The sequence below is a fragment of the Nothoprocta perdicaria genome, unplaced genomic scaffold, assembly GCF_003342845.1.
Source record: "Nothoprocta perdicaria isolate Ctin4 unplaced genomic scaffold, notPer1 scaffold_51, whole genome shotgun sequence".
NCBI classification, from domain to species: domain Eukaryota; kingdom Metazoa; phylum Chordata; class Aves; order Tinamiformes; family Tinamidae; genus Nothoprocta; species Nothoprocta perdicaria.
Window position 1 is genome coordinate 3,022,514 of NW_020455766.1, and position 23,808 is coordinate 3,046,321.

At 42.8% G+C, this 23,808-nt stretch overlaps 2 protein-coding genes and 1 long non-coding RNA gene across 4 annotated transcripts in view; 1 reads left to right on the top strand and 2 right to left on the bottom strand.

The window, feature by feature from the left end:
• CLIP4 (CAP-Gly domain containing linker protein family member 4) overlaps window positions 1–6,300 on the top strand; it is a 49,111-nt gene extending 42,811 nt beyond the window's left edge. For both annotated transcript variants that reach the window (XM_026048106.1, XM_026048107.1), the window contains 6 exons: window positions 573–713; window positions 1,151–1,264; window positions 3,665–3,788; window positions 4,443–4,507; window positions 5,198–5,270; window positions 5,880–6,300. In XM_026048106.1, the coding sequence (XP_025903891.1) occupies window positions 573–713; window positions 1,151–1,264; window positions 3,665–3,788; window positions 4,443–4,507; window positions 5,198–5,270; window positions 5,880–6,201 (839 nt within the window). In that variant the 3' untranslated portion in view covers window positions 6,202–6,300. The remainder of the gene's footprint in view (window positions 1–572; window positions 714–1,150; window positions 1,265–3,664; window positions 3,789–4,442; window positions 4,508–5,197; window positions 5,271–5,879) is intronic.
• Window positions 6,301–10,567: 4,267 nt separating this feature from the next.
• LOC112954838 lies at window positions 10,568–13,783 on the bottom strand. Its single transcript, XR_003250791.1, has 2 exons — window positions 13,512–13,783; window positions 10,568–10,915 (listed from the first exon to the last, which is right to left on the bottom strand). It is a non-coding gene; the product is annotated as an uncharacterized LOC112954838 (long non-coding RNA).
• Window positions 13,784–14,826: 1,043 nt separating this feature from the next.
• ALK (ALK receptor tyrosine kinase) overlaps window positions 14,827–23,808 on the bottom strand; it is a 201,341-nt gene continuing 192,359 nt past the window's right edge. Inside the window, exons 23-28 of the mRNA XM_026048109.1 lie at window positions 22,042–22,139; window positions 20,449–20,541; window positions 18,646–18,747; window positions 17,458–17,592; window positions 16,894–16,984; window positions 14,827–15,590 (exon numbers count right to left, since the gene is read on the bottom strand). Coding sequence (XP_025903894.1) covers window positions 14,886–15,590; window positions 16,894–16,984; window positions 17,458–17,592; window positions 18,646–18,747; window positions 20,449–20,541; window positions 22,042–22,139 — 1,224 coding nt within the window. The 3' untranslated portion in view covers window positions 14,827–14,885. The remainder of the gene's footprint in view (window positions 15,591–16,893; window positions 16,985–17,457; window positions 17,593–18,645; window positions 18,748–20,448; window positions 20,542–22,041; window positions 22,140–23,808) is intronic.

The following is a 23,808-nucleotide window of genomic DNA, read 5'->3' on the forward strand; positions in this document are numbered from 1 at the left end:
GGAGGAGGAAAGCTGGACATGATTCTTACTGGACAGCTTAGACATCGGGGTTTGCAAATGGAGATAAAAGTGATCTATTTCCCATTCTTATTTTATAGTRCAGATTTTAATATTAATGCCATGTGTAATGGAATATGGTAGGTTTTAATCCATGCAATAATTCACTCACGTATTATCACCTACCTTCTATTTCTCATCAAAATTTAATAAGGTGGCTGCTGAAAGAGAGGTAATAAGATCTCTTATCATTAAATCCCTTATATTTTAACAAACATGCTTGGGACTGTTTACAAGAGCTTCAAGAGAATAATAGAAATAATTCTTGCAGAGGTCTCTAAAAGCTCCAAACTATTCCTGAGAGTCAGGTCAATCTATGTCATACCTGACAAATGTTTATGTTAACTACTTCTTAAAAAAAAAAAATCTCCATTTTTGTATCCTTTACTCTGAAACTTTTACTTTGTATCCTAYCCACTAGAAAGAGGAGCTAAGTTTCTTACAGAAACTTTCCCTTCTGTTTGTTTGTTCCTGACTATGACATCTTAAAGTCTGTTTCCATTTATGTCTTTTAGCTTTTCTTGGATCCAGCAGCTCTTCCTCTTCTACCACCTCCTTAGAAGGCAAACACAACTATTCCAAAAAACGGAACTCAACCAGCAGCAATAAAAGAGCAGTTATTAGAACAGTTTCTGCCTCATCTAAAATTAGTGCTGGTATTGTTTATTTTACTAAGACGTACATTCACAGGTGAAACTTGGCTGTTGTATTGAATACCTATGTAGAACTGCTTATGTTGTTTAAGAATTTCAGATAGTTTGAAAAAGGCACTTGCGTAGTAGTTAATCCACAAACTTAAGTTTTTTAGCTTTTAAATATTTTAGAACATCTTTAAGCAGAAATATGTTGTTACAATCTGTCACTATATCTTTCAACTTCAGAGAAAAGGCTGTTGTTCAATAATTACCATGCTGAAGTAAAGCATTTTTTTTTTTGTCAAGGCAGGAATAGGTGGCATGTTGCCAAGTGTTAAAGGTGGTCTGTGTCAAAGGCAGATACTCTATTTGAAGGGTCACTTGATGCTGTAGCTGTTAAAACCTTCTTGAATTTTAAAGATAATATTTCATTAATTTGATCTCTTGTTCTTCTCCAGCTACAAGGAAAAATCCTTCTGAGGAGAGAGAAATTCAGCCTGGAGACAGAGTGCTGGTGGTGGGACAGAGAACAGGCACGGTTAGATTCTACGGGACAACAAAGTTTGCACCAGGTAGTTGCAGACTTTTGGTGGGTGATGTAGAATCAGTATTGAGTAGCTTGCACATGGAGATATGAACACTGCAAGAACACCATCTTTTTCCTCACTCTCCAAAAAGATCTAGTTTGTGCTGAAGTTCTCTCTCTTCCTTGTTTCCTTTTTTTTTTTCTGTAATGCAAAATGGCAAAGAAAAAGTAATAATTTAAAACGTGGCTTTTAGTTGTCCATTTATGTTGTTCAGTTAGGAGAAATATTTCAATGTTARAATTGTAGGTGTTGTTCCAAAGCTTTCTGAAAATCCTCAATTTAGCTCCAAAGAGACAGTTTATTGAGACCACATGGCTTTACTTCTCAACTTTTGTAGCTTTTTTGACTCAGCTTATCTCTCTYAATTTTTGTGTTCCGCCGTATCGTGCATCTGTCTCATTTTTATCTCGTTAGTTCCTTTAAGAGTGTAAATAGGAACATTTTAATCTTAACTGATTTCAGGCTGACAAACGTTTAGGTCACAGCATAGAGGAAAAGATACCCTGAAATAAATACCCTGAAACTCCTTTTTCTCTTAGTTCTCCTTCCCTCACTGCATTGCAATGAATCCACATGTCTTCAAACAGAAATCATTCATCCCAAATTAGGGAAACTGTAATTTCTGAATACTCGTTATTTCTAACTGAATTGCTTCAGGGCATTTTCTGTTCTTACCTATGATCTTATAATTGCAAGATTAATGCAGAAACAGGTGGTAAATACTGGTGTTGGGTAAGGTGATTAGCATTTTTTGCACCGAATCCAATTTAAATAAAGTCTGCTTCATTGGTATGTAAGTCAATACCTTGCCTTGACACTTGGCGGCACTGATATTTAAAAAAAAATTGTGAAGTTAGAATGCAAGATGGCAGTACATGCTATATATATATATATATATATATATATAAATAAAAAAAAAAATATATATACACACACCATATATTATTCCCATTGGTTATTGGATGGGTTATTCCCATTTCCCCAATCTCAGTTTAGTTAGACCTTGCTTAAGACACGCCTGTGATGTAGTTCTGTAGTTCTGCACTGTCAGGTGATCAGTCTTTCCTTTATGTTGTCGCTTACGAAGTGAACAATGAGAAAAGGGCTGTTTTTCTATTGCAGCAAGTGCAAAAGCAGTAAACCACTGATGGTTTAAGTCTCCTCTCTTTCTTCCTTAAGTTAGAGGAGGATTTTTTTTTTTTAATAGGAAATACATGGTATTTTAAGACATGAGAATGGAAAGACTGCAACTCCTCACCATTTGCAAAACCAGTAATTTATGGAAAATGTAGCATTTTTAAGTATTGCTATTTTAAAATGCATCAGAGCTCTGGGAAATTGYCAAAACTTTATTTCCTATTCATTTTGCTGCAATGCAGATCTTTCTTTAACTCAGAAAACAGGCAGGGGAGAACTTCTGACACACTGAACCCTTTTAATTCATAAGTTGTCATTCTTGAGTTTCTTGAGCCGATAATTAGTGCTACTGTTATATCCACTGCCCTAGTGCCAAGTGACGTGAATTAWATTCTGAATATTTCAGGGATGGATAGCATAAAGACTACTAATGGAGTATGAAATTTAGCACCTTTACATAATTAGCTCAATTTATCACAGATTATGAATGATCGAACTTATTAACATCTTGATGCCTATTCAGTGTTCTGTACGAGATGAACTACTGCCCACTTCTATTCTTATACTCTTCTCTCAGTATCGTATAATCACCCTTGCAAATTGTATTCATTATTATTTGCTGGATGGAGAAAGGAATGATTTAATATCAAAACTTTAATTTTAGTGTTGATGATGTCAGATGAGGCGTAAACCATGGGGTCAGCAGRCTGAAGAGGCGAAACTTGAACCCTCATCACTGTTCATTCATAATTCCTTTTGTCAAATAGCTACTGTTACATTGAGTAACATTTCCATTCGGCTTCAAGATGGATATCAAATGTTTTAGCTTTTCTGTATTACTTAAAACGTCATTCATTTTCTTAAACACTTATAACCTATATAAATGCTAACTATCTTTATATATTCTGATGTATAAATTAGCACAGCTCTTTTATAATACTATATGTATATATACTCCTATGTACTTTCGTACATAGTTTTATATATATACCTACATGCTATAAATATAGTATTATAAAAGTGTGTGTGTGTATATATATATAGAAGTTTATAAAGTGTGTATATATGTATATGAAATACTATAAATACTAAATACTAAAATACAGTAAATATGATATGATAGAAATATGATATGTGCTATGTTAGAAACTTTTTTTTTTGATGCGGGTGAATGCCAGCTGCCTAGGCAAAGGAAAGCCTGTTTTTTATTCACCTGCATCCCCAATTTTACTATTTTAAATCTTGCAGGATTCTGGTGTGGCATTGAGCTGGACAAACCTCATGGTAAGAACGATGGTTCAGTGGGCGGCGTCCAGTACTTCCGTTGCCTTCCCAAATACGGTGTGTTTGCACCCCCCTCCCGGGTGCAGAGGTGAGCACTGAAGCACTTCAACCCTGTGTTGCCAAGCACTTAGTGTATTTCCCRTGGGATGCAAAGTTTTGCAGCACATATAGGAGTAACACTTCTATTCTGCTGCTGATGGAGGTTTACAGATTGTAATGAACCAGAGTGCATTGTTATGAGAACCAGAGGGTAAGCTGGAACCTAACCTAATCTGAGGCTGTGAGAAAAATCATCTGTGTGAGAAAGTTGCCCTTAACATGCCTGGAAGTACTTAGTGTTCTCATTCCTGCTTACTGCACAGAGGATACACCCAGTTTGTCCATAGTCCCTCTGCTAGTTTCTGGAGGAACATCAAAAGCAGTACCATGCTCTTTCCTCCTGTATCTGTATCCAGTTACTCTGCTAGGCATAACTTTTCTTGTATTTTCGTAAAGTTTCCAGCTCAAACTGCCACAGAGTTTTGACTTAAAATTACACATTTCATTGCTTGATCTAGCAACTTAAATAAAATGGGTCATACAGGTGTCTGTTATACCTCAACTTGTTTGCAATTAAATGTTAGTGTCTTTGGGAATGGAAGGAGGAGAGAAAAATAGAGTAGTGTGATAACATTACTGCTGGCATCCTTTGCACATTAAGTTGAAATGACTTCTAAACTGCGGCTGTATTATTGTTCTTCAGATTAACAGGTTCTCTGGATTCTCTCACAGAAAATTCACTGAATAGACTAAATCAGARTTTTCCAGGTAGGAGTCTAAGAAAGACCCTTGTATTTTGGCTCATTTAGCCTGCAGACCCCTCTGCAACCAGAAAACACAGCACAAAAAGAATTCTTTGAAGGTGCAGTGGTTTTGAGGAAACCCAAATGCCAGCAAATAGTCTGGGCATTACYTTTTTAAAAATGGACCCTGCAGCAGTTCTCTGCAGAAAGAATTGCAGCGAACCACGTTATTATCAACTATCCTTGCAGAACTAATTACCTCAGAGTTGATACTGGTTTTTATAAGCAAATGACACTCTCCCCATATTACAGTATTGCACTGTAGTCATAGTTCGCTATAAATTGAATCTGTTCCTTAAACTGTCAGGATTAGGGGATCAGTGCAGGGAAGGAGGTCTATGTTGGACTACTAAACCTGTTCTGAGATACTTGAAGTAGATATATTACTCCTTCCCTAAAGTTTTGTGGAAGAGATGCTTCAGATTAACCTCATTCTGTTTGTTTAATCTAATTTCTGTCATCTTAAAATGTCTGAATATGTTACTAACTTATCATGATAAATTTCATCACCTAGTGTCCCAAGACGAAGGGAGAATGTATCACATATGAAGTGAAAGTGGCATGAAAGAAAATGTAAAGAATATGAGTTCGGATAGGGCTTGTCTATTAGTGTTTCTGTTTTTAAGTTCTTACGCTTATTTACCTTTCCACTTAGGTTTTAGGCGCAGTTTAAGCACGACTTCTGCATCTTCACAAAAAGAGATAAACAGGAGAAACTCCTTTGTTCGGTGAGTGCGTGGACTTACGAATAAAATGTGTGGGTTGGCTGGCTGCTAAGTTGGACTGGAAACAGTCAACTTAGCAGCCAGCCAAGTAGGTGGACCTTTCACATTCCTGTTCCAAAATGAAACAGAAATAGAGTAGGCTAGGAGTACAGTCCCTGGATTCAAGGAAGCATTAAGGTTATTTTCAAGTGGCTGTCCACACAATCTCCAAATCCTTGCATTACACGCAGCTGCATGTGTGAGGTTTGGAATCCCTCCTTAAAGAGCTTCCCTTTGTTCTGTTGCTCTTGACTGACCCCAACATGTTACAAGCTGGTCTGGCAAAGCTTTTCAAGCAGCCTATAAAACGTTTTGTACCACTTAATTGACCAATACTGTCAATTATTCTAAATATTGTGGATCCTAGCATCAAGCAAAAGAAAATGGATTTTTTTCAAGTCTGACAGTACTGTGTTTACTAGCATAGAAATGTTGTTGCATGTTTTGTCAGTGACAGGAGATGAGATCCTTTTTTTAGGAGTTGAGGGATATGGGGATTTTTTTTTTTTACGCACATTGAATTATATATTTACATTGCCTTGGATTTTTTTTCCCCCTCTTTCTTTAAACTAGATCCAAGAGCTCTGTGTTAAGGCGCAGCTGGAGTAATGCTGCCCCAGCTAACTCCGAGGGACCCGTGAAGCTGCACGAAGGCTCTCAGGTGCTTCTGACCAGCTCCAATGAAATGGGGACAATCAGGTACATTGGTCCTACCGAATTTGCACCAGGGATATGGCTTGGACTTGAGCTCAGAAGTGCCAAGGGAAAGAATGATGGGTCTGTGGGGGAGAAGCGCTATTTCACCTGCAAGCTGAACCATGGGSTCTTGGTTCGACCTAGTAGAGTAACCTATCGTGGGATTAATGGGGCAAAACTTGTGGATGACATTTGCTGAGCCAAAATGTGTGAATGCAATGGGAAATAAGTTTTAAAAGSACACAGGAACCCTATCTTAGAGTGCCAGTTTATTTTTAAATTATCGAACCAACATTTGCATTTTATGTGTGTGTATGCACGTGTACCATTGGCACATACACACATAAACAYACACACACACACACAAAAATGCATACGTTAAAAACAAAGTTCAGTTGCTTTAAGCAGTGAAACCCCGATTCCATTGCTCCTACTGAGACTGGGAGGGTTACTGCAGAAGTATCTTGGATTTGAGATGCTGGATTATTTGAATAGTGTTCCAGTAAGAGAATGCAAGTAAATGTAATGCCCTCTAAAGTTATTTGTGATTCATGCAGTATTTAAATGATTTTCTTCACTGTGGTAATGAACTGCTTGGTGCATTGCCTGCTTTTGACAGAGGAGGTGGCTAATAAGTGACATTCATCTGTTTCCTAGACACTTTGTCAATTTTGATACCAGCTGCTAGCAATAAGCAAGCAAAAAATATTCTTTTTTTTTTGAGCAGTTGTGAAGTACTTCCACATTTTATCATTCATATCCCTCCTCTTTTCCCCTCCCATTCTCCCCTCTAGAAAACAAAAGGGCTGATAAGTAGAAGTATTTGCAGCTATCCTAGTGAACAGCAGCAATTAAATAAAAAGCCTTTAAAAAGCACAAATATACTTCATGTCAGTCTGTATAGTAAAAAAAAGCACTTTTTTGTCGTAGACATTTGTAGAAAGCTAAGTACGAGAAGCATTCTTCAAAATAATGCACTTTGCACTCTCCTGGAGAGTTTTCCCTCACTTTAAGAGCTATGCTTGTTTGGTGTGCTGCAGGATATGAATATCCCAGTTTTTAATGCAAATAAACCTAGAGTGGAGCTAAACATGAGAGCTGCCTCAGAAATATTAAGTCTGTATAAATACAGCATGGTTCTTCCTGCCAGTGGTATGGATTATATGTAGGTTTTTCAAGCAAGCCATTAACATTTGATCTGTTTGTGATACATGTTTCTTTTTGTTTCCTTCGGCACTGTTTCCAGTGTAAATTTTCAGTAAGAGTCTCATTCAGGATAGTTTTAGGTATAGCCTTATAATGCATGGTGATGTGACATTATTTGCAGCTCAGCCTTTTAACACAACTAGTGCTTTCCCCATATTTTAAGCACATATGTATTTTAATTGCTCAGCATATGTAAACAATATCTTACTGAAGGTTATCAGGGTGTTTTTATGTTCCAAAACAGTCRTTTTATTCTTGAATGATCTGCTTGCTTTTATCTACTTGAAAGAAGTGACACTTTAAATGACATTGTAATAGCCTATTTTTAGACAGATTTCTGCTGTTACATTAAATACTACTGTAGCTATTTTTCCTACACTGTATTTAAAGGATGGACTGTATTCTAATTTATGGGAGTTTTTAATTGAATATAAAAGCTGTAAATTTTGAATGTAAAGAAAATAATGCTTTATATTTGAAGATGCAGATATTAGTGGTGTACTGAGCTTTACTTTGTCCACATCTGTTTCTTGCTGTTGTTAGTAAAATTAAACCCTGCTGAACATATGTCAAAGAGAATTTATGTCAAGTCATTATGGAGTTTATCTCCTCACTCTCCTCCTATCTGGCTATTAAACTCAACCAGAATTATTAGAAACACTCGTTTTTCTGTTTCCTGAGATGGAATGAATGTAACTGCTTTTCCAGGCAGTGCTCAGGGAGGTGAGTGAGAGCAGGGCCGAAGGTGAGCTGCGTTGTTCACCRCACCCCTCGTGCGTGGCACATCTTGCACAGGCAGGTGGGGGACCAGCACTTCCTGAGAGTTGTTCCAGTGCACTGGAACTCTTCGCTTCCCACGCCTGCCTCAGGCTGTGCTGGAGGAGCACGGCGCTGAGCTGGACTGGGGCGTAGCGGGCCCAGCACCAGCACTCGGCTGTGCTCGGGGCAGGGCGGCGAGCTCAGTGCGGGTCGGGACTGTGTCACTGCAGAGCCCCCTCAGCGGGGACAGGAAACCCTGTGACTCTGTACAGCCTGAAACAAATAAATCCCGTTTCCCGCTTGCAAGGAGGATTACCTATGGCTGTCTCCAAGCTGGTGATGTGAGAGGAYGTGTGTTTCCTTAAATCCAAGGTAAGGTGCCATAATCCTTTTCCCTCACTCTTGCCATAGACAACTTTGTGTCATAAAATTCTGAAAACAACTAGCACTGAAGTTCACGGAATCACAGAATGGCTGAGGTTGGAAGGGACCTCTAGAGATCATCTAGTCCAACCCCCTGCTCCAGCAAGGCCACCTGGAGCATGTGGCACAAGTTCAGAAGTAGGTGCGGCACAGAACCAGGCACAGAACCAGGGAAGCAAAAGAAGCTGTGCTGAGGTCTACGGGACTTAAGCCCTCAAACTGTTACAGCTGAGGCAGATGGCCTCCGAAGTCCCTATGAAATACGTAAGTAAAATATTTAATGAATAAACAAAYGGTCCCCAGCAGTTCTGTGCTGCCTGTGTGGACTCAAATGTTCTACTTTCCTGCCACCAGGCCCAAAGCTGTGCTGTGGAGAAGAGGTAGGGCCTCTGTGCTGTGGGCACAGAAGCATTTCAAGTTTTGTTATAAACTGGCTGGAAACAGGTGTGGCAGGAAGAAGGACACTTCCTTGAAGAGTCCCAGAATGGGGAAKTTATTCCTAGTGAGTTTTGGTGGTTGGATTCAGTGATTGTTCTGCAGTGCTGAGTTATATTTCCAGGGCAGGATGCCTAGACTTTTAAATGCTGATGTGCAGCAGGAGCTGAGGCTGAAGGAGCCAAGACTGGCACTACAGATGGGCGAAACAGAGCATAGTATCTGACAAGGTAGCTCTGCTACCTGAGGGTGCATAGGTGGCAAGGCCAGCATTTATGGCGTGGTTTATAGAGCAAAAATTCAGATTTTGAAAAACCTATGTCAAACACGAGGTGGAAACTAAAGCCAATGCTCATGGAAGCCACATAATGAAGTTCCAACTTGCACCTACTTTCCTGCCTTGCTGCAGGCAGACAAATCAGGGAACAAGCAGAAAAATGGCAGCCAGCAGGGCCCCAGCTGCAATGGGAGCAGCTCCTGTTTCCATTAAGATGAGAGGGAAGAACTGCAGCGTGGGAGGACACAGGGATGTTAATAAGCCCACAGTGGGACTAGCATGTGGACAAGCAAGTAAAGCAGAAAAAGGCTGTTAAACAACAACAACAAAAAAAAACCCTGRAGTACCATTTCTTGAGAAAGCAGCAGCATAAGATTGATGCAAGGTAGGGAGGATGGGAACATCTCCAGGCAGGAACTCACCTTTCTTCCTATGTTTGCGCAGGACTTAATCATGGCATGCCACTTTTTTTTAGACATCTTATAATTACAGCTGCTCCAAGTCAATGTTCAGACACAAATTAAAATGCTGTGCTTGAATATGCACCCTTAGGAATGAAAACACCTAAATAGTCTCTTGAACCATGTGGGTTTTTTCCCCCTCCTCGTCTATGGGCCAGTTTCCTTTAGCTAAAAGACAGCCTTGGTGGCAAAGTCACCCAGCTGCTTGCAAGAAACAAACTTCGGGCTCCTACACTTGCAAAGGCCTAAGGTAGCTCCTGCTAGTCCCCAACTTTGCCTGCCTGCTCCTTAATAACCAGGTGCATGAACCCTGGCCCTTTATATTTTAACAAGTAAAAATTCACTCCAAAAGGGCGCCCTTTGCTATTGCATTCTAGAGATGAAAACTCATTTCTGCAATTCTTGCAGACATTTCAATGAACACCCCAACACAGGCAAAGCCAGTAACAGTCATTTTATTTAACTTCATGCCTTTTGGTTCACTACACTTGTTTACAATACAAATACACTATTCAATACAAAATACTCATGACCATATATTAATATTTTTTTCTTCATAGTATCCCTGAAATGCACAGGCCCTTCCTTTATGGACAATGTTGCATAAGCTGCTGTACATGAGACACACATTCCTAACGACGCACTGGTACTGAAAAAAGCCGGAAGAGACAATTCAAATGTTTCCCTGTGATGGGCTTAGGGTTGGGGCAGTTTGTGATGTCTTTGCAGCTGCAAAAGGCTCTATTTTAGGCCATTCCCATGGCCCGGGTCCTGCTGCCAGGCTCGGTGACGGGAGCAGATGTGCAATGTTAAGATGTCTTTCCCAGCCTGTGTCGGAGCTCCCGGATCCCACGCTCTTTTCAATGACCACGTGCGCTGCTGCAGCTGCTTCCCCGAGCCAGCCTGCTCCCACCGAGAGGGACCAGGGATACCAGCCCCAGGGAGACACGTGGCCCCAGGCCTGCTGCCCTCGCCCCTCTAACCTCTCCCTCCAGCCCCCTGCAGCAGAGCCGCCTCCTGTCCCGTGCCTACCAGCACTCCACGAGGAAGCAGAATAACCAAACGCCTTGCCTCGCTTCATCCCTCCAGGGCACAGCATGGAGAAACAAGGTTGAGCAGCAAAAAAGGAAGATGATGAGTGGACAGCTGGAAAGTAGATAAACAGGCATCCCAGTCTATTTTATCCTCACCAGCTTGCAGATCAGCACAGAATCAGAAAACCTACCTAACCTCTATAAGAAATGGGTAAAATCCATGTGGAAATAAGCCATTTTCAGAGTCTGAGAGTGGCTGCACATCTTCCCATTTGTGCTTGTCATACTGTGGCTCATGCTGCTTCCTGCTTTACAACTCTAGAATGAAAAAAAAAAAAAAAAAAAAGATATATATATAAGAACATAGTGTAAACAGTGCCAGGGAAATAGAATAACAGTCTTTAAACACACTCTCTACTTAAGACATTTGCATTCAAAATTATACTAAGTTTAAAAACAACCCTAGACAAAAGGTGAGGGAACTACAGTACCTTCAGTTTCAATTCTTAGACCCTTTCAGGAGCTACCACTGGAAGCCCAGTGCAGAGGGGCTTAACAAAGGGAGTCGGGCTTTACACACAGCAGGAGCTTTGGCTGCTGAGGTCGCGGTGACTTGAGCACCTTCCGCACACCGGGACATTGAAATGTAGCAGGTGCTGCTTTCCAGGCACCAAAATTAAACTGGTTCATAATGASACAAAAATGTGCTTGCTATTGGTAGCTAAAGGAGATGGGATAGACTGAATCCAGCATAGGTGGGAGCACAGTTAGGCACATGAACATTTAACACATTCAGGCATTGCCACAGAAATTCCTAACACAAATTCTCTAAGTACATTCTTTGTTGTAGAGCATTTAAGCTCCACTCCATGTCAGAAATACAGCCTCATTGCTAACAACTAGGAGCACATGTTACTTAGCTCTCTACATACACACAAAGTCCATCACCCCAAAAATACAACCTGTTACCTTTACCCCAACTCACCAATTATTTTTGATAAGGCCCTTCTGCAATGCAAGGCTCTTTTGGATCCCTTTGCACAGCACCTTGGCCTGCTCTCAGGAAAGACTTTCCTGGGCTCTTCCCTACCTCTGAACAGTGTCCTGCTCATCCCGCTGCAGCCCGGAGCCGCAGTAACTGCAGGAGCCCTCCTGCCAGCACCAGGGTGCTTGATGGGGGATAGTAGCGTAGTGCTGGGCAGGGACGTGCTGTTTTTGTGGCTGAGGAGGCAGGTACCCTTAGGGAAAGCTGCCCCAGTGATGTGTACTGACAACACTGTGGAAATYAAAAAACCAGGCGCTGTATTGGCACTGAAAGTTTGGAGACACCTGTCACAAAGGCAGACATTCATCTGCAAGCCCGTGCAGAAGGACCATGATGCTTCCACAGAGGAAGCCTGCACAGACAGAGCAGAGCACCRTTTGATCCCAGCCACACATGGCAATCGTTTGTCATTGATGGTACTGGGCCTGTTCTAAAAGCCCCAGGATATTCACATGCCCCAAACTGGAYTGCTGAACAGTAAGCTCTGATCACCATTGGTATTTACCAAAAGCTTTTCAAACTGGGGAGCTAGCCTTGGCCAACCCACACGTTACTGACCTAAATGCTTGTTGCAGAAGACCTTACAGAAACTAGGGGTTTGTTTTTTTTGATTGTAAGCCAAATGAGCTTTCTGAATTCCTTTGACTTCCACATGCTAAGAACMGGCATTGTAATAAAAGCATTTTTACATTGTAGCCACTAGAGGAAAGCTTCCATAAAACCAGCCACTATTGCAGGAACTACAGTAATCACCCTATGTACTGTAACCAGCACAAACTGGAGAGCATSAGCACTAATTTATCACATCCCCTGACTGAAGCATCATCTTTATTTATATGTAAGATGCAGTAATGTGTTTAACTCCTCCATTATTTACTGCTCACAGTTTATGAGAAWAACATATTTCATTTGACTATGATTAACTAGCTGCAAAGCACCAACAGCTATCCCTGTGGCAGGAGGAAGGCGGCCGCCTTCCTTCCTTCATCCCCCACAAGCACCAACTCCTGGTGCTTGTGCTCCTATGGGTCTCTTTAGCAATGGCACTCCTAGTATCCTAACTGGGCAAATTAGCTGTATTTGTGCAGCATCAGAGCTGCTGCCCCAGACCTCATTAATAATGTCAACTATACAACGTTCATTAATAGTGCAGGCTTTTGTTCTTGGCTCCTCTTTAAGAACACTTGTCTGGATCCGATTCTGACCTCAGGAAGCACTTCAGAGGCAGGGCAGGAGAAGCCATAAGGCAGGCRCCTGCTCAAAGATGTGCTAAGGAAAACAAAGAGGTGTTGCTGAGGCAAACAAGCTAAAATAYGTAAATGAAAATTGCAGTCACATGTAAATAGTACTGTGGCACATTGCAATGCTCCTGTAGTACTCACCTGCTAAATGAAGCATCTCTCAGGAGCCACTAGAAGAAAACCTCTCTGAGCTTATTGGGCTAGGAAGAGCAGCCAGTGCGGCACTAACACAGGCCTAAGCTGGACAGAATCTCTCCCCAGTGGCTCTTTGATGAAGACAACTGCAAGYCTCATATCCCCGCTGTGCACTTACACTCCCCTAGCTCCAGCTAAACAAGTCTGTGCACAGTAGCAGTGCCCCTGATCTGTAACCCTGTCACGGGCACCGAGCCCGCGCAGCAGGGCCCTGCTATGGCAGGAAAGCCGGGGCAGCTCCTCAGCGAGCCTGTTCACACACACACACATACACATACACACGCACTGGCCCCCCCCCACTAACCAGCCACATCATGCTGCAAGCTGTTGGTGCCCCCTTCCCCTCTTCCCCTCCTCCCAAGTCGCCCAAGAGTTTCTCTTTTTTTTTTGTGTGTGTGGTGGCCCAAACCAAGCTGCCTGGTTTCAAGCTTACCTCAGCATCTGGATCCAGGGCCACATTCAGAATCACTTCACTGCGATGAAGAGTCTTGGGYTGAACTTCATATTCCTTTGCTGATGCTCTAGCAGAGCCATTCTGCGGAAATGGGAGCCTATTTTTCAGGCAGCATTAACGCTAAAACATCTCTTGGTAACCCTACATTGAAGTTACTAATGCATATCTTTACACAGGAATTATTTCCTACATCTATGTTTTGACAATACACTTACTGGAATATTCTTTCATGCACAAGGTGTACAAAATGAGTCAATGTAGTGTTTTCTGTAAACAACTATCATACACCTATTTTGTTAAAGAAACAAGGGCTATAAATGCCCCAAATATAGACAGTATCTGGTGCATCCTGATTGTGGCACATGGCATTTTTCTGCCTTCATATTCTTCTTGTTGGTACAGGGCACGTCAATGGCTATTTTATCCCTTTGAGCTATGCAGACGGGCTGTCCGTTTCCAGAGCACTGCAAATACTTCTCATGACCACCGTCCTTTAACATTCTGCTTTGGTTCCACTTAACATCACAAGTTCCTGTCAAAAGAYGTTCCTACTTTTGTAGGGCAGAAGGAATTTTAAAGGGCTCTACGTGGTTTTAGAGCTGGATGCTGGAAAAACAAAAAGGACAAGACCCCCCCCACCAAAAACAAAAACTCAAACTAAATGCCCCATAGCATCCACACCAATTCCTTTATGTTTTCAAGTGATGCAGTATGAGCAGATCCTTTCCACTGCCCTGCCACAAAAAAAACATCGTACAGTCAAGGACTTTTGCAGACTAGACCAGCTGGAATGTAAGCTGGGAACGTGCTACCRTGTTTCCATTCAAAGCGGAATCGTTTTTTTTGTTTTGGATGAATGATGCTTTCCCTAAACCCACTACAAAGCTCTGCCACTTGCAGGAGAATTCCAAGTGTTCCACAGCAACGACAGGTTTGGCATGGAAAACCCCAGACATGAAACACTCAAAGCAGTGAGTGGCTTTACACTTAAGCAGAGAACACACAATTGAGAAAAGCTCACAGGAAGGGCATGACAACAACCATGCACATGAGTTGATGCAACAGGAAGCTGGGCCTTGCAGTTAATGTGTTTCCTTTATCCTCCCTCCCCCATGTTTCTTTTTTTTTCTTTTTTTTTTATTATTATTTTTCTTTCTTTTTGTTTTGGGGCTCTGGTGATTTGAAGCCTCTTGGGTTATTTGAAATTACAGCTTCAAGGGTGGCACTTTGGAGCAAGTTGGCACATACTAGAAGGTAACACTGTGAGATCTCTTGTTCATGGTGTATTGGTAACAGGACATCTCTTCAAGGCTCAGGGGCCACACAGGTAAAAGTCAGGAGGGTAGAGGGCGCTCAAGGCCCCTGGTGGGTTACGTGGGTCTTGTTTCTGAGTATGGGATCCTCGTAACTGCTAGCGCAGGGTGGCGTGGAGGCTTCCAAGGGTAGGCCCTGCTGTTGGTATCCATAGTTAACATTCCCACAAGGGAAATGGCGAAGCCTGAAGAGAGGCACTTCTTTAACACTTGCTGTTAGGGAAGATGGCTCTAGTAGCAGGGAGGAGCCTGGTAGCCTGCCAGTTACAATACTGGGCCCTGCAGTGGAGTTTCCTTCGGGTCCCACATTCTCCCTCTCAGACATCTCTTTCTCCAGCAGAGAATTGCTTTTGCTGGCCTGCTTCTCCGCAAACCAGGAACCGTATGTTGGATTCCAGAGGTTGGTGGGCTTGTTTCTGGAGCCTCGGCTTCTGTGCAGCTCAGAGGGGGGATTGGATTGGGTGTAGGCCATGTTGACATGTCCCCCTGCTGAGGCTGACTGCATCTTCCCAGGGACTGGGTGTTCCAAGGCTCCCGCTTTCCCTAGAGGTTTTCCAGTAGTGATGGCTGATGGCAGTGGGGGTGGAGAGGGCAGAGCTTGCTTGTCATCCTTCTTCTCTTGGTGTGCAGCGACCAAGAGAGGGGGAATCCCATCTGGATCTTCTGGGCGCACTGCTACTTTCTCTTCCTCCTCAATTGATGGGCCATATTCCACTGGCAAAGCGGTGTTGATGACATCTGGATCCTGCAGAAGATGACAAYGAGAATTTCTCAGTCTGCTACTGCCCTAAACGCTCAGACTCGGTTATAAATCAAAGACAACTGGCAGGTGTGACTGCATTATCAGAGCAAGTCTTTCTCATCATGGGGCCCACATCCCATGTGTGAGGGATGCTGACAAGACAGTCTGTTGAGGTACAATGGGACACCCTTAAARTTGAAGGGGGACAACCTTAAAGTCTTAAAAAAATAAATCCAGGACCAAACATAAAACCCACCATAGAACAGCRGACAGTACAACAATAATGATAAAAACCTTTTATGTCCAGATGAATTTCCTATGGGAATGTTGTTTTGGAATTGTTATCACCTTGAACTTTATAACACTCTCACATACTGAGGCAGTTACAGCCATAAAAGTATTGCATCCCCAGAACAAAAGAGAAATGGCAAGGTAGATACAAGGCAATACCGTCAAGAGTAGACCTCTAGCAACTTGAACCYGTGGAGACTGGGGTTTTGAGCTATTTAAGTAGTTTTGAAAATTAAACTGAGAGAAATGGATCTGGACAACCTTTAACTGTTGCTAGATGCCAGAGATAACAAAAAAAAAGTGTCTCCTATTCAAGATCCAAACACCTGTGAAAAAGATCAAACCTCCCAAATAGTGAAGTACACCAGTARTGTCCCATTACTTACAGCTGGGAAAGCAAACTGAAGGAGGAAAACAACCATATGRGGCTGCACAAGAAACCTGTGCTAACACAGACAAGAGAACATTTTTCACATTATCCCATTCTTTCTAAGCTATGGTGGTAAATATCATGTCTAAGCCTGGAAAGCCAGACATATTCTCTTCATGCTGTCTAGCCTTGTAACCTCCACTCCTTGGCATTTCTCTCTGAACTTGCTTCTCCAGAGCAGCCAGACTCAGAAAATTCCTCACAGCCACAGAGAYCACCAGGAAAAAGTGTTTGGCGTCAGGACTGTTTCTGCCCAGYGCTCACCATGTCCCACAGGTTACAAGGACTGATGTGAAACATAAGGACATAAGCATGCTGGTTTGCCTTACATCTTGCTATAATTTGTGTCTTTATAAGCTGAAGCAGAGCCATAGATCTGCCATTTTCTGTACAGCTGGATGAGTGTGTRCTCTTTTGCTTTTAGGCAGTGAAAGACAGTAGGATCTGCCACCTGATGTGGTAAATGTACCATCAGCCTGTCCCAGTGCCACTGCAGTAGCGCAGCGCTGCCTTCTCATTGTACATCCTGGCTAGCTATGCTGCTCCTCTCCCCGCCTCTCACAGTAGATGAATGAAGACTGATACCTGAGTGCAGTACTCAATCCTCTCCAGGATTATGGCAAAGTTTGGCCTGTCTTCGGGCTGGTGCTGCCAACACTGGGTCATAATGCGGTAACTGAAAGAGCAAAATGAGAGAAACTCATAAATACCAGATCCTGTTGGTCCRTAATAGCTCATCATCGCAGCCTGGAAACTGTGAGTACACGTTACCCTCCAGCACCTAACAAAAAGGGTTTAAGAGCATGTCCGAGTCRGACAACTTTTGTATAGGTAACCCTTAAAACATGACTACTAGTGGAGTGAAATCTACAGCGYTGAACCTGCTGGGGAACCTTTGAGAACTGAACAGAGGTGGGCTGCAGTTCCATGTTTAACCTGAGACAGTGATATTGCACCGTCTTTAACTAAACAAGCAATGGTCAACACTTTCCATACTGGTCCACTAAAGCAGGTGTAACTGCCAATAAAGACATTCAGAAAGGGAAATTAGCAAAGATAAAATCAATCTCAAAAATCACTAACTTCTGACTAGACAAGAGAATTCAAAACACTTATTTGCATTAATACATCAAAATTACAATTTCATACACAGGGCCAGGGCAGTTTTTAGGTGGATCCATTCTTCCTCCATTGGTTACAAACTCCAAAACCTCCTGGTTACTCTTGCTAGGGTAGGGCATATATCCCAAAGAGAATATCTCCCACAGCAATACACCAAAGGACCTGAATGCAGAAGAGAAGGGAAATAAAATTTAGAACACAGAAATAATCACGATCACAATAAATCATCATGATTTAGGGGATATGCCCTTGGATGCAGTGTTATCACTATTGCTCTCTGCAGTCTGTACTCACCCATCTTGTGGAATTCACTGTTGTGGGACTGAGATGTGAACAAACTGTATGATTTTAACAGTGGACTATGAATCACTTCATCAATGTCCACAACGGAATGTTAAATGAGTTAGGTCTATGACTCAGGTAGGTAAACCTGGTTGTTCTGCCCTTGAATGCAGCCCTGTTCAACCAGATACAAATGTGAAGCAGACTGCTCTGAGGCATCAGCCACTGCTGGAGGCTGGAACGAGGGGAGCAGGCCTGAACACCCCTGACAAACTCTTCCTCTTGAATAAGCAGCTCTGCTGGAGATGAATCCTGACTGCTGACTTTTGAGCCTCCTCCATAAATCTCAGACAGTACAATAAGATCAATCCCTAGCTTACATTGCAGTCCTAGGCCGTGCAGCGTGGAAGGCAGAGCCCTGGGATAGTGGCTGAGACAGGGCCTTTCCCAAGCATTGGTTTGGCTGGATGATTGGAAGTTACCACCCTGTTGCTTAAAACTGCAGCAGAACTATAAGCAGCATCGGGCTACTTGTCCTTTGGCTGCTGACAGATCAACAGCAGCTCTGTCGTATCGGAGAGCTTAACCCTTTCCCACAGTGCTGGCATGGAAGGATCTTGTCTGCAGTCTCCTGTTATGTAAAGCCATGCTGYTCTCACAAGCATGGGACTGGCACCTTCCTCCCAAGAGTTAAAAAGGCGGCACCTAATCTGCTTCACTCTCCTTTCCCTGTCTGTTCTCTTCCCAATAACACCTGCTTTGGCCTACGCCTAATATTACCTCCAAGATTACCTGCTCTGAAAGCCCTTGCTTCTCTTTTCAGTAAGAGGAAAATGAACACAAACATGCTATATTTCAAAATATTCACTTTAAAAAACAGGTTAAAATAGAGAGAGAGAGGGAAGGAGCGGTAGAGAGAGAAGCAAAGCACACCATGTGTCTGTTTTTGATGTAAATATCCCCTCCATGAAAGCCTCGGGAGGCATCCACTTGACGGGCAGCATTGCGCACCCACCCTTCCGATAGTAGCTGGCTCTGCAGAGAACAAGCAAAACCAAGAATCAGCCGTGTATTCAGAAACTACCACGAGTCATTAAATTATCAGTCTGAAGAGGGTCTAATTTAAGCAAAACAGTGAGGCAAAGAAAAGCCCAAGAGACCTATTTCTTTTCTTGGTAGTGGAAACTGTAGGACTGCTGGTAGAAAAGGGCAGACCGTGTGAGGCGGCTCTGTCATCTCCCCCACCTCAGGCCTGACCCAGTTACCTTGGGCTGGCCTGTGTCTGTCCCCCAGGGAACTGCTCACATAGTTAAGTTGCCACTAGCAAGCCTTCCTCTCCCCAAAGTGCCTCCTAGCCACAGCTGCATCTCCCCCTCATCTCACAAGGGTCACATTAAGCATCCTCACCTCAAATAAATACAGCCTGTCCCAGAGGTACCAGTCCAAAGCAATGCAAGTGAAATCCAAAAGCCTTAGCAAATGCTAGGGATTGCACGAGGATGACTCTTGGACCCTGTAGTCACGCAGGACCGCTATAGCCAGAGGCAGGTGTTACAAACAYCATCTCCCACGCTCCTGAGACAGGAGGTACATCCTGGACTCTGTCACAGTCATTTAAAATAAAACCTACAAGCCCCASGCCCTATGCTGACAGCTGCAGGAGGCTGTTCATGCAAGCAGGTGCCACTGCTCTCGACTACACAGTCTGAGTATCCAAAGGGTTTTCCTGGACAAAAAAACACATGCAAAACTTCAAAGGCACCTTTGAAAACTCAGAGCCAACACATTTACTTTGGCAGACAGCTCTGTGACTGTGTAAGTGCAACAGATGCTAGTTTGTCCAAACTGACAGTGAGGCAGAATGGGGGCTCTTTGTGAGGGAAAGAAAAAAGAGAGGAAAACTCCCGCTCACATGCACATCCATTTTGAAGGTGGCAATCTATTTACATCACCTCAGGCTGTGATACTGTCAGACCTCAAACCAAGCAGGGCTAGGCTTGGCTTAGTAACTGCCCATGAAATCCCCAAGCAGGGGAAAAGAAAGGCAGACACTGGAATCAACAACCCGAGTGACGGAGTCCAGGGCGTTTCTTGTCCTGCATCAGAGGCAAATCAATTCCCCAGCACAGCAGGACAGGGTGCTGCAATTCCGGAGGTGCTATGTGGAAGACATCAAACTGCAGCCCTGACTGCTTGTGATCATTAAAGATTTCCTGGCACTTGCAGGAGCAGAGTAGTTAACCTTGTGTTCTGGCTGATTTCCAGGCTGGGTGATTACATTTTCCTGACCTTCCTCTGCACCTTCCTCCTCTATGTGCAGTAAATCAAGGAGATTTAGTGATGACACCAAATCAGTGGGGCAGGGCTAGTATCAAGGAGGAAGATTAAACCCAGAGTGATTTGGGGCTACAAAACAGAAAGGCACATCAGTGCCACTCACTGTGGAGAAAGTAGAGGCAAAAAAATGKTTAGAACACAAGAGGGAGGAGAAAGGCTGCCTATGACTACTAGAGATTGCTCAGAACAACAAGCTCAGGAAATGGGGAAGAGTCTTCAGAGCCCATTAAACTACAGGTGAAAGCCAACACCGACACAGTGTTAGCAGGGACTCCTCAGCATAGGATTGCTGCAGTTTCATGCCTTGCTATGCTTAAACAGAGCAGCACATGAACACACTGCTCCTCCTTCATTCAGGGGAGCTTCCACTTGCTGCTACCCCAGGCTTAGCCCTGCTACCTGTATATATCTCGGGCCATTCCAAAGTCTCCAATTTTAGCCACTCTCCCAGGCCCTCGACAGGTAAGGAGGCAGTTCCTGGCAGCAATATCCCTACAAGGAAAGGAAAGAAAAGCAACAGAAAGAGAAGAACCACTTAATCATTCAATAATCTTGCAAACCTAAAGGAAAGCAAAGAGTAGTATCTAATTTCCCAGGAAACAAACACTACATGCAAAGAAGTCAGTGTTCACAGAAAACTAGCAACCTTCAGCTTAGGGTATGGGTCTCCTGCGAACCTCTCTTCACCACAGCTGCTATTAAGTCTCTGGGGAATAGCAAGCAAGGGGCTTAATTTCAGCAAAATCAAGCTATCATGATTGATGCAGATATTGCTCTGAGGACAGGTATGGGCCTGAACCAGCTCATGCAGGTAAAGCTCCCTTTCCATTCCTTGTGAACTAAAGTAAATCTTGAGATGTGAACATCATAGTGGCACATCTTCTGTATTACTTTTAAAGAACTGTTAAGTAGAGTTTGGCTACCACAAGCCACAGTCCCTTGCAAAGCCGCAGACTGGTACTGTGCTCTTCTGATGCAGGTAGGGTGGCCATGCATGTTCAACATGAATAACAGCAGCACAGGAGGAAAGGAAGAACAACCGCTGGCATCTCTTGCTTTTGTTGCTGCTGCCTCTCTTGTTACTGTTGATTTTAAAGATGGATGGAATGCAGATATGGCTACTCCTAACCAGGCTAAATGCTATGACATTCCCTCAWGATTTTCTAAAGTAGGGTTGCCAAAGATCTAGAGGAAAGCTGTGACACATGGAAAAGAATATCTGGATTATTTTTACTGCCTATATTGGTTGTAAGGCTTCTTTTAGTGTATTCTCAAGGAGCGCTAGGCAGAGGGTTTATTCCTCATTTCAGCAATCTCAGTGGGTGCAGAAATGCACAGGGAAATTTATTCTGTTTTGAACATAGTACGGTGCACTCCCTTCCCATCTAGCTTCTTGGGAGGAATGTGGAGAACCTAGCAGAGATTCTACTTTTATGAGTGAGCTTTTATCCATCAAAGACATTCTGTGTCTGACTTCCTCTGCCATACAGAATTTTTGTTCTTCTCTTGGGGTGTTTGCATAGTTCTGCTCAAGGCTATAGACAAAGTTCTGGATACTTCTCAAACACCTTGTCCTGTGGGAGCAGAAAACAATAGTCTCAAGGAGTTGTACTTCTTGTTATGCTCCTGTTGCCATTCTCTGAGAGCGAGAAGGACTCTAGAATGAGCTGAATGACAGCAAGGAAAATTGTTGAAGGAACATTTTTAAGGATTTTTGTCAGGAGATCATGTTTCCATTTGCAGATTAGCTAAATAGGCTGCATGAGTACATGCACTGAGATAGACATCAGGATCTTTGGTAAAACTTACAAACCTCTGCCACCTGGTCTACAGGAGCCTTTTATGTTAATTACTTCTTCAGGTCTTATCTACCTTGTTTAAAGGTTTCCAACCACTAGAGTTCAGCAAGACATAAAAATATTACAGGGCATTTGTTTCTCTGCTGGCCCATACACATGAAATGCCCATGTTGACACTGGTGTGTTCACCTACCTGTGAATGAAGTGGTTTTCCTCCAAGTACTGACAACCACAAGCAATGTCACGAGCCACATGAAGCAAGTCCAGCATGGAAATTGAAGACGGCTGATTCTACCAAAAGACATGGGACAAACTTGGATCAAAAGCAAGAACAGAGCAAGAATCATCCCTGGTACAGCAATAGCAATTCTCCCACAAGGGAGGTAGCTCAGATATTAATACACAAAGGAATGTGTATGCTCCGTATGGACATGCAAAAGAGACAGCATTTATACCCAAGAACTGTAAAAAGGATAAGCAGGCACCTTACCATACAAATCCCAATAACAGACTAAGAAAGCTGGATCAGACATCCTACCGCTGCAGGTCATTTTTCATCTCAGTCAGGATTCTCTTTAAAAAATTCCCACTGTTCTTGAAAGATCCAAATGGATTTCTCCCAGCTCTCCTGGGAGACAGTGCTGCAGTTTCAACTTGATAGATTTTTTTTTTTTGAAAATACATAGCCTAAATTGGTCCTCATGCAGTTTCTCTCTATTATTTCAAATTCTTCACTCCCTAAAGTCACCTTGAACAATGGGAATGACATTTTGTATAATGGCATGAGTCAGATTTGCTCTTTCCCTCCTCCACATCTGTGTAGGTTTTATCTTGCCCCTTAGAGCATTGACATAGGTTTACTTAGCCAATGGCTACAGAAGATTAAGATTGCCAGCTCCTTCTTCCCGTCTCTCTGATAGAGTCTCCAGCCCTTGCCAGCAGGAGCCAGATGCTTTAGTGAAAAGGCCAGGCTTAGAAACAGCTCACATTGTGGGTCTTTGAAGCCAAACCACCAGATTCTGCCCTGAGGTTTGAATCAGTGATCCCTGCTGCCAGGCCTGGGCAGGAGGAGATCATTTCTGCCAGACAGGTGACAGTGAACAACTGGGTAGTACTTCTTCCACTGCAGCTACTCCCTAAGRAAGTAGTTCTCTGTGACCTTAGTTATTCAACTAAACTATCCCATCCTGCTGCCCTCTAGGTTTCTCATARCACCCACCGTTCCGCCCCGTGGCAGGTGCACCTGCGTCCAGCTTTCTCCTACTGATGTGCATACCCTGGTATGTGGCATACTGGTCCTCTGGTGACAGGGACTTCTGCTTCTGCCAGCCTGTCTGTTGTGATGAAACATCTCTGCAGACTGATGTGATGCTGTGCTGGCCACCCCCAGYGCTAAAGCATTGCTAGCTGGGACTGGAAATGGGTCCAGGCTCTGCAGCAATAACTGAACCTTGGGCATTGGCTACTAAAATCCAAGCCCTAATGTTTTCTGAAAGGTTAGGAGAAAACTGGCCTTGGTATGAGATTAAAAGAACTGAAAAATGCTACATATCTCTGCTGGAACCAAGTCTGTTTTTAAACTGTGGTGCCTTAGAACAAAATGTTTGGTGACTATGTACCACTTTACTATGTCTTATTATGCATACACTATGCTTAATTGTATATGTATACTTGATTCCTTACATAAAAGATTTGACTGCATGTGTCCCCATCCCCATCCAGAGTAGCAATTTTCTAAAATTTTCAATTTTAGAAATTTTAGCATTTTTGAAATTTTTGAAATTTTTGATTTTTAGGATTTTAGCATTTTTAGAAATTTTAGCATTTTCAATTTAGAAATTGTAGCAATTTTCACAGAGTAGCAATTTTCTAAAAATATCAAAACCTTCTTCTCCCTTTTTTTTTTTTTTTTTTTAAATTTTTGGCGGGTGTACTCAAGCATCTGTCCTCTGTGTCTTCA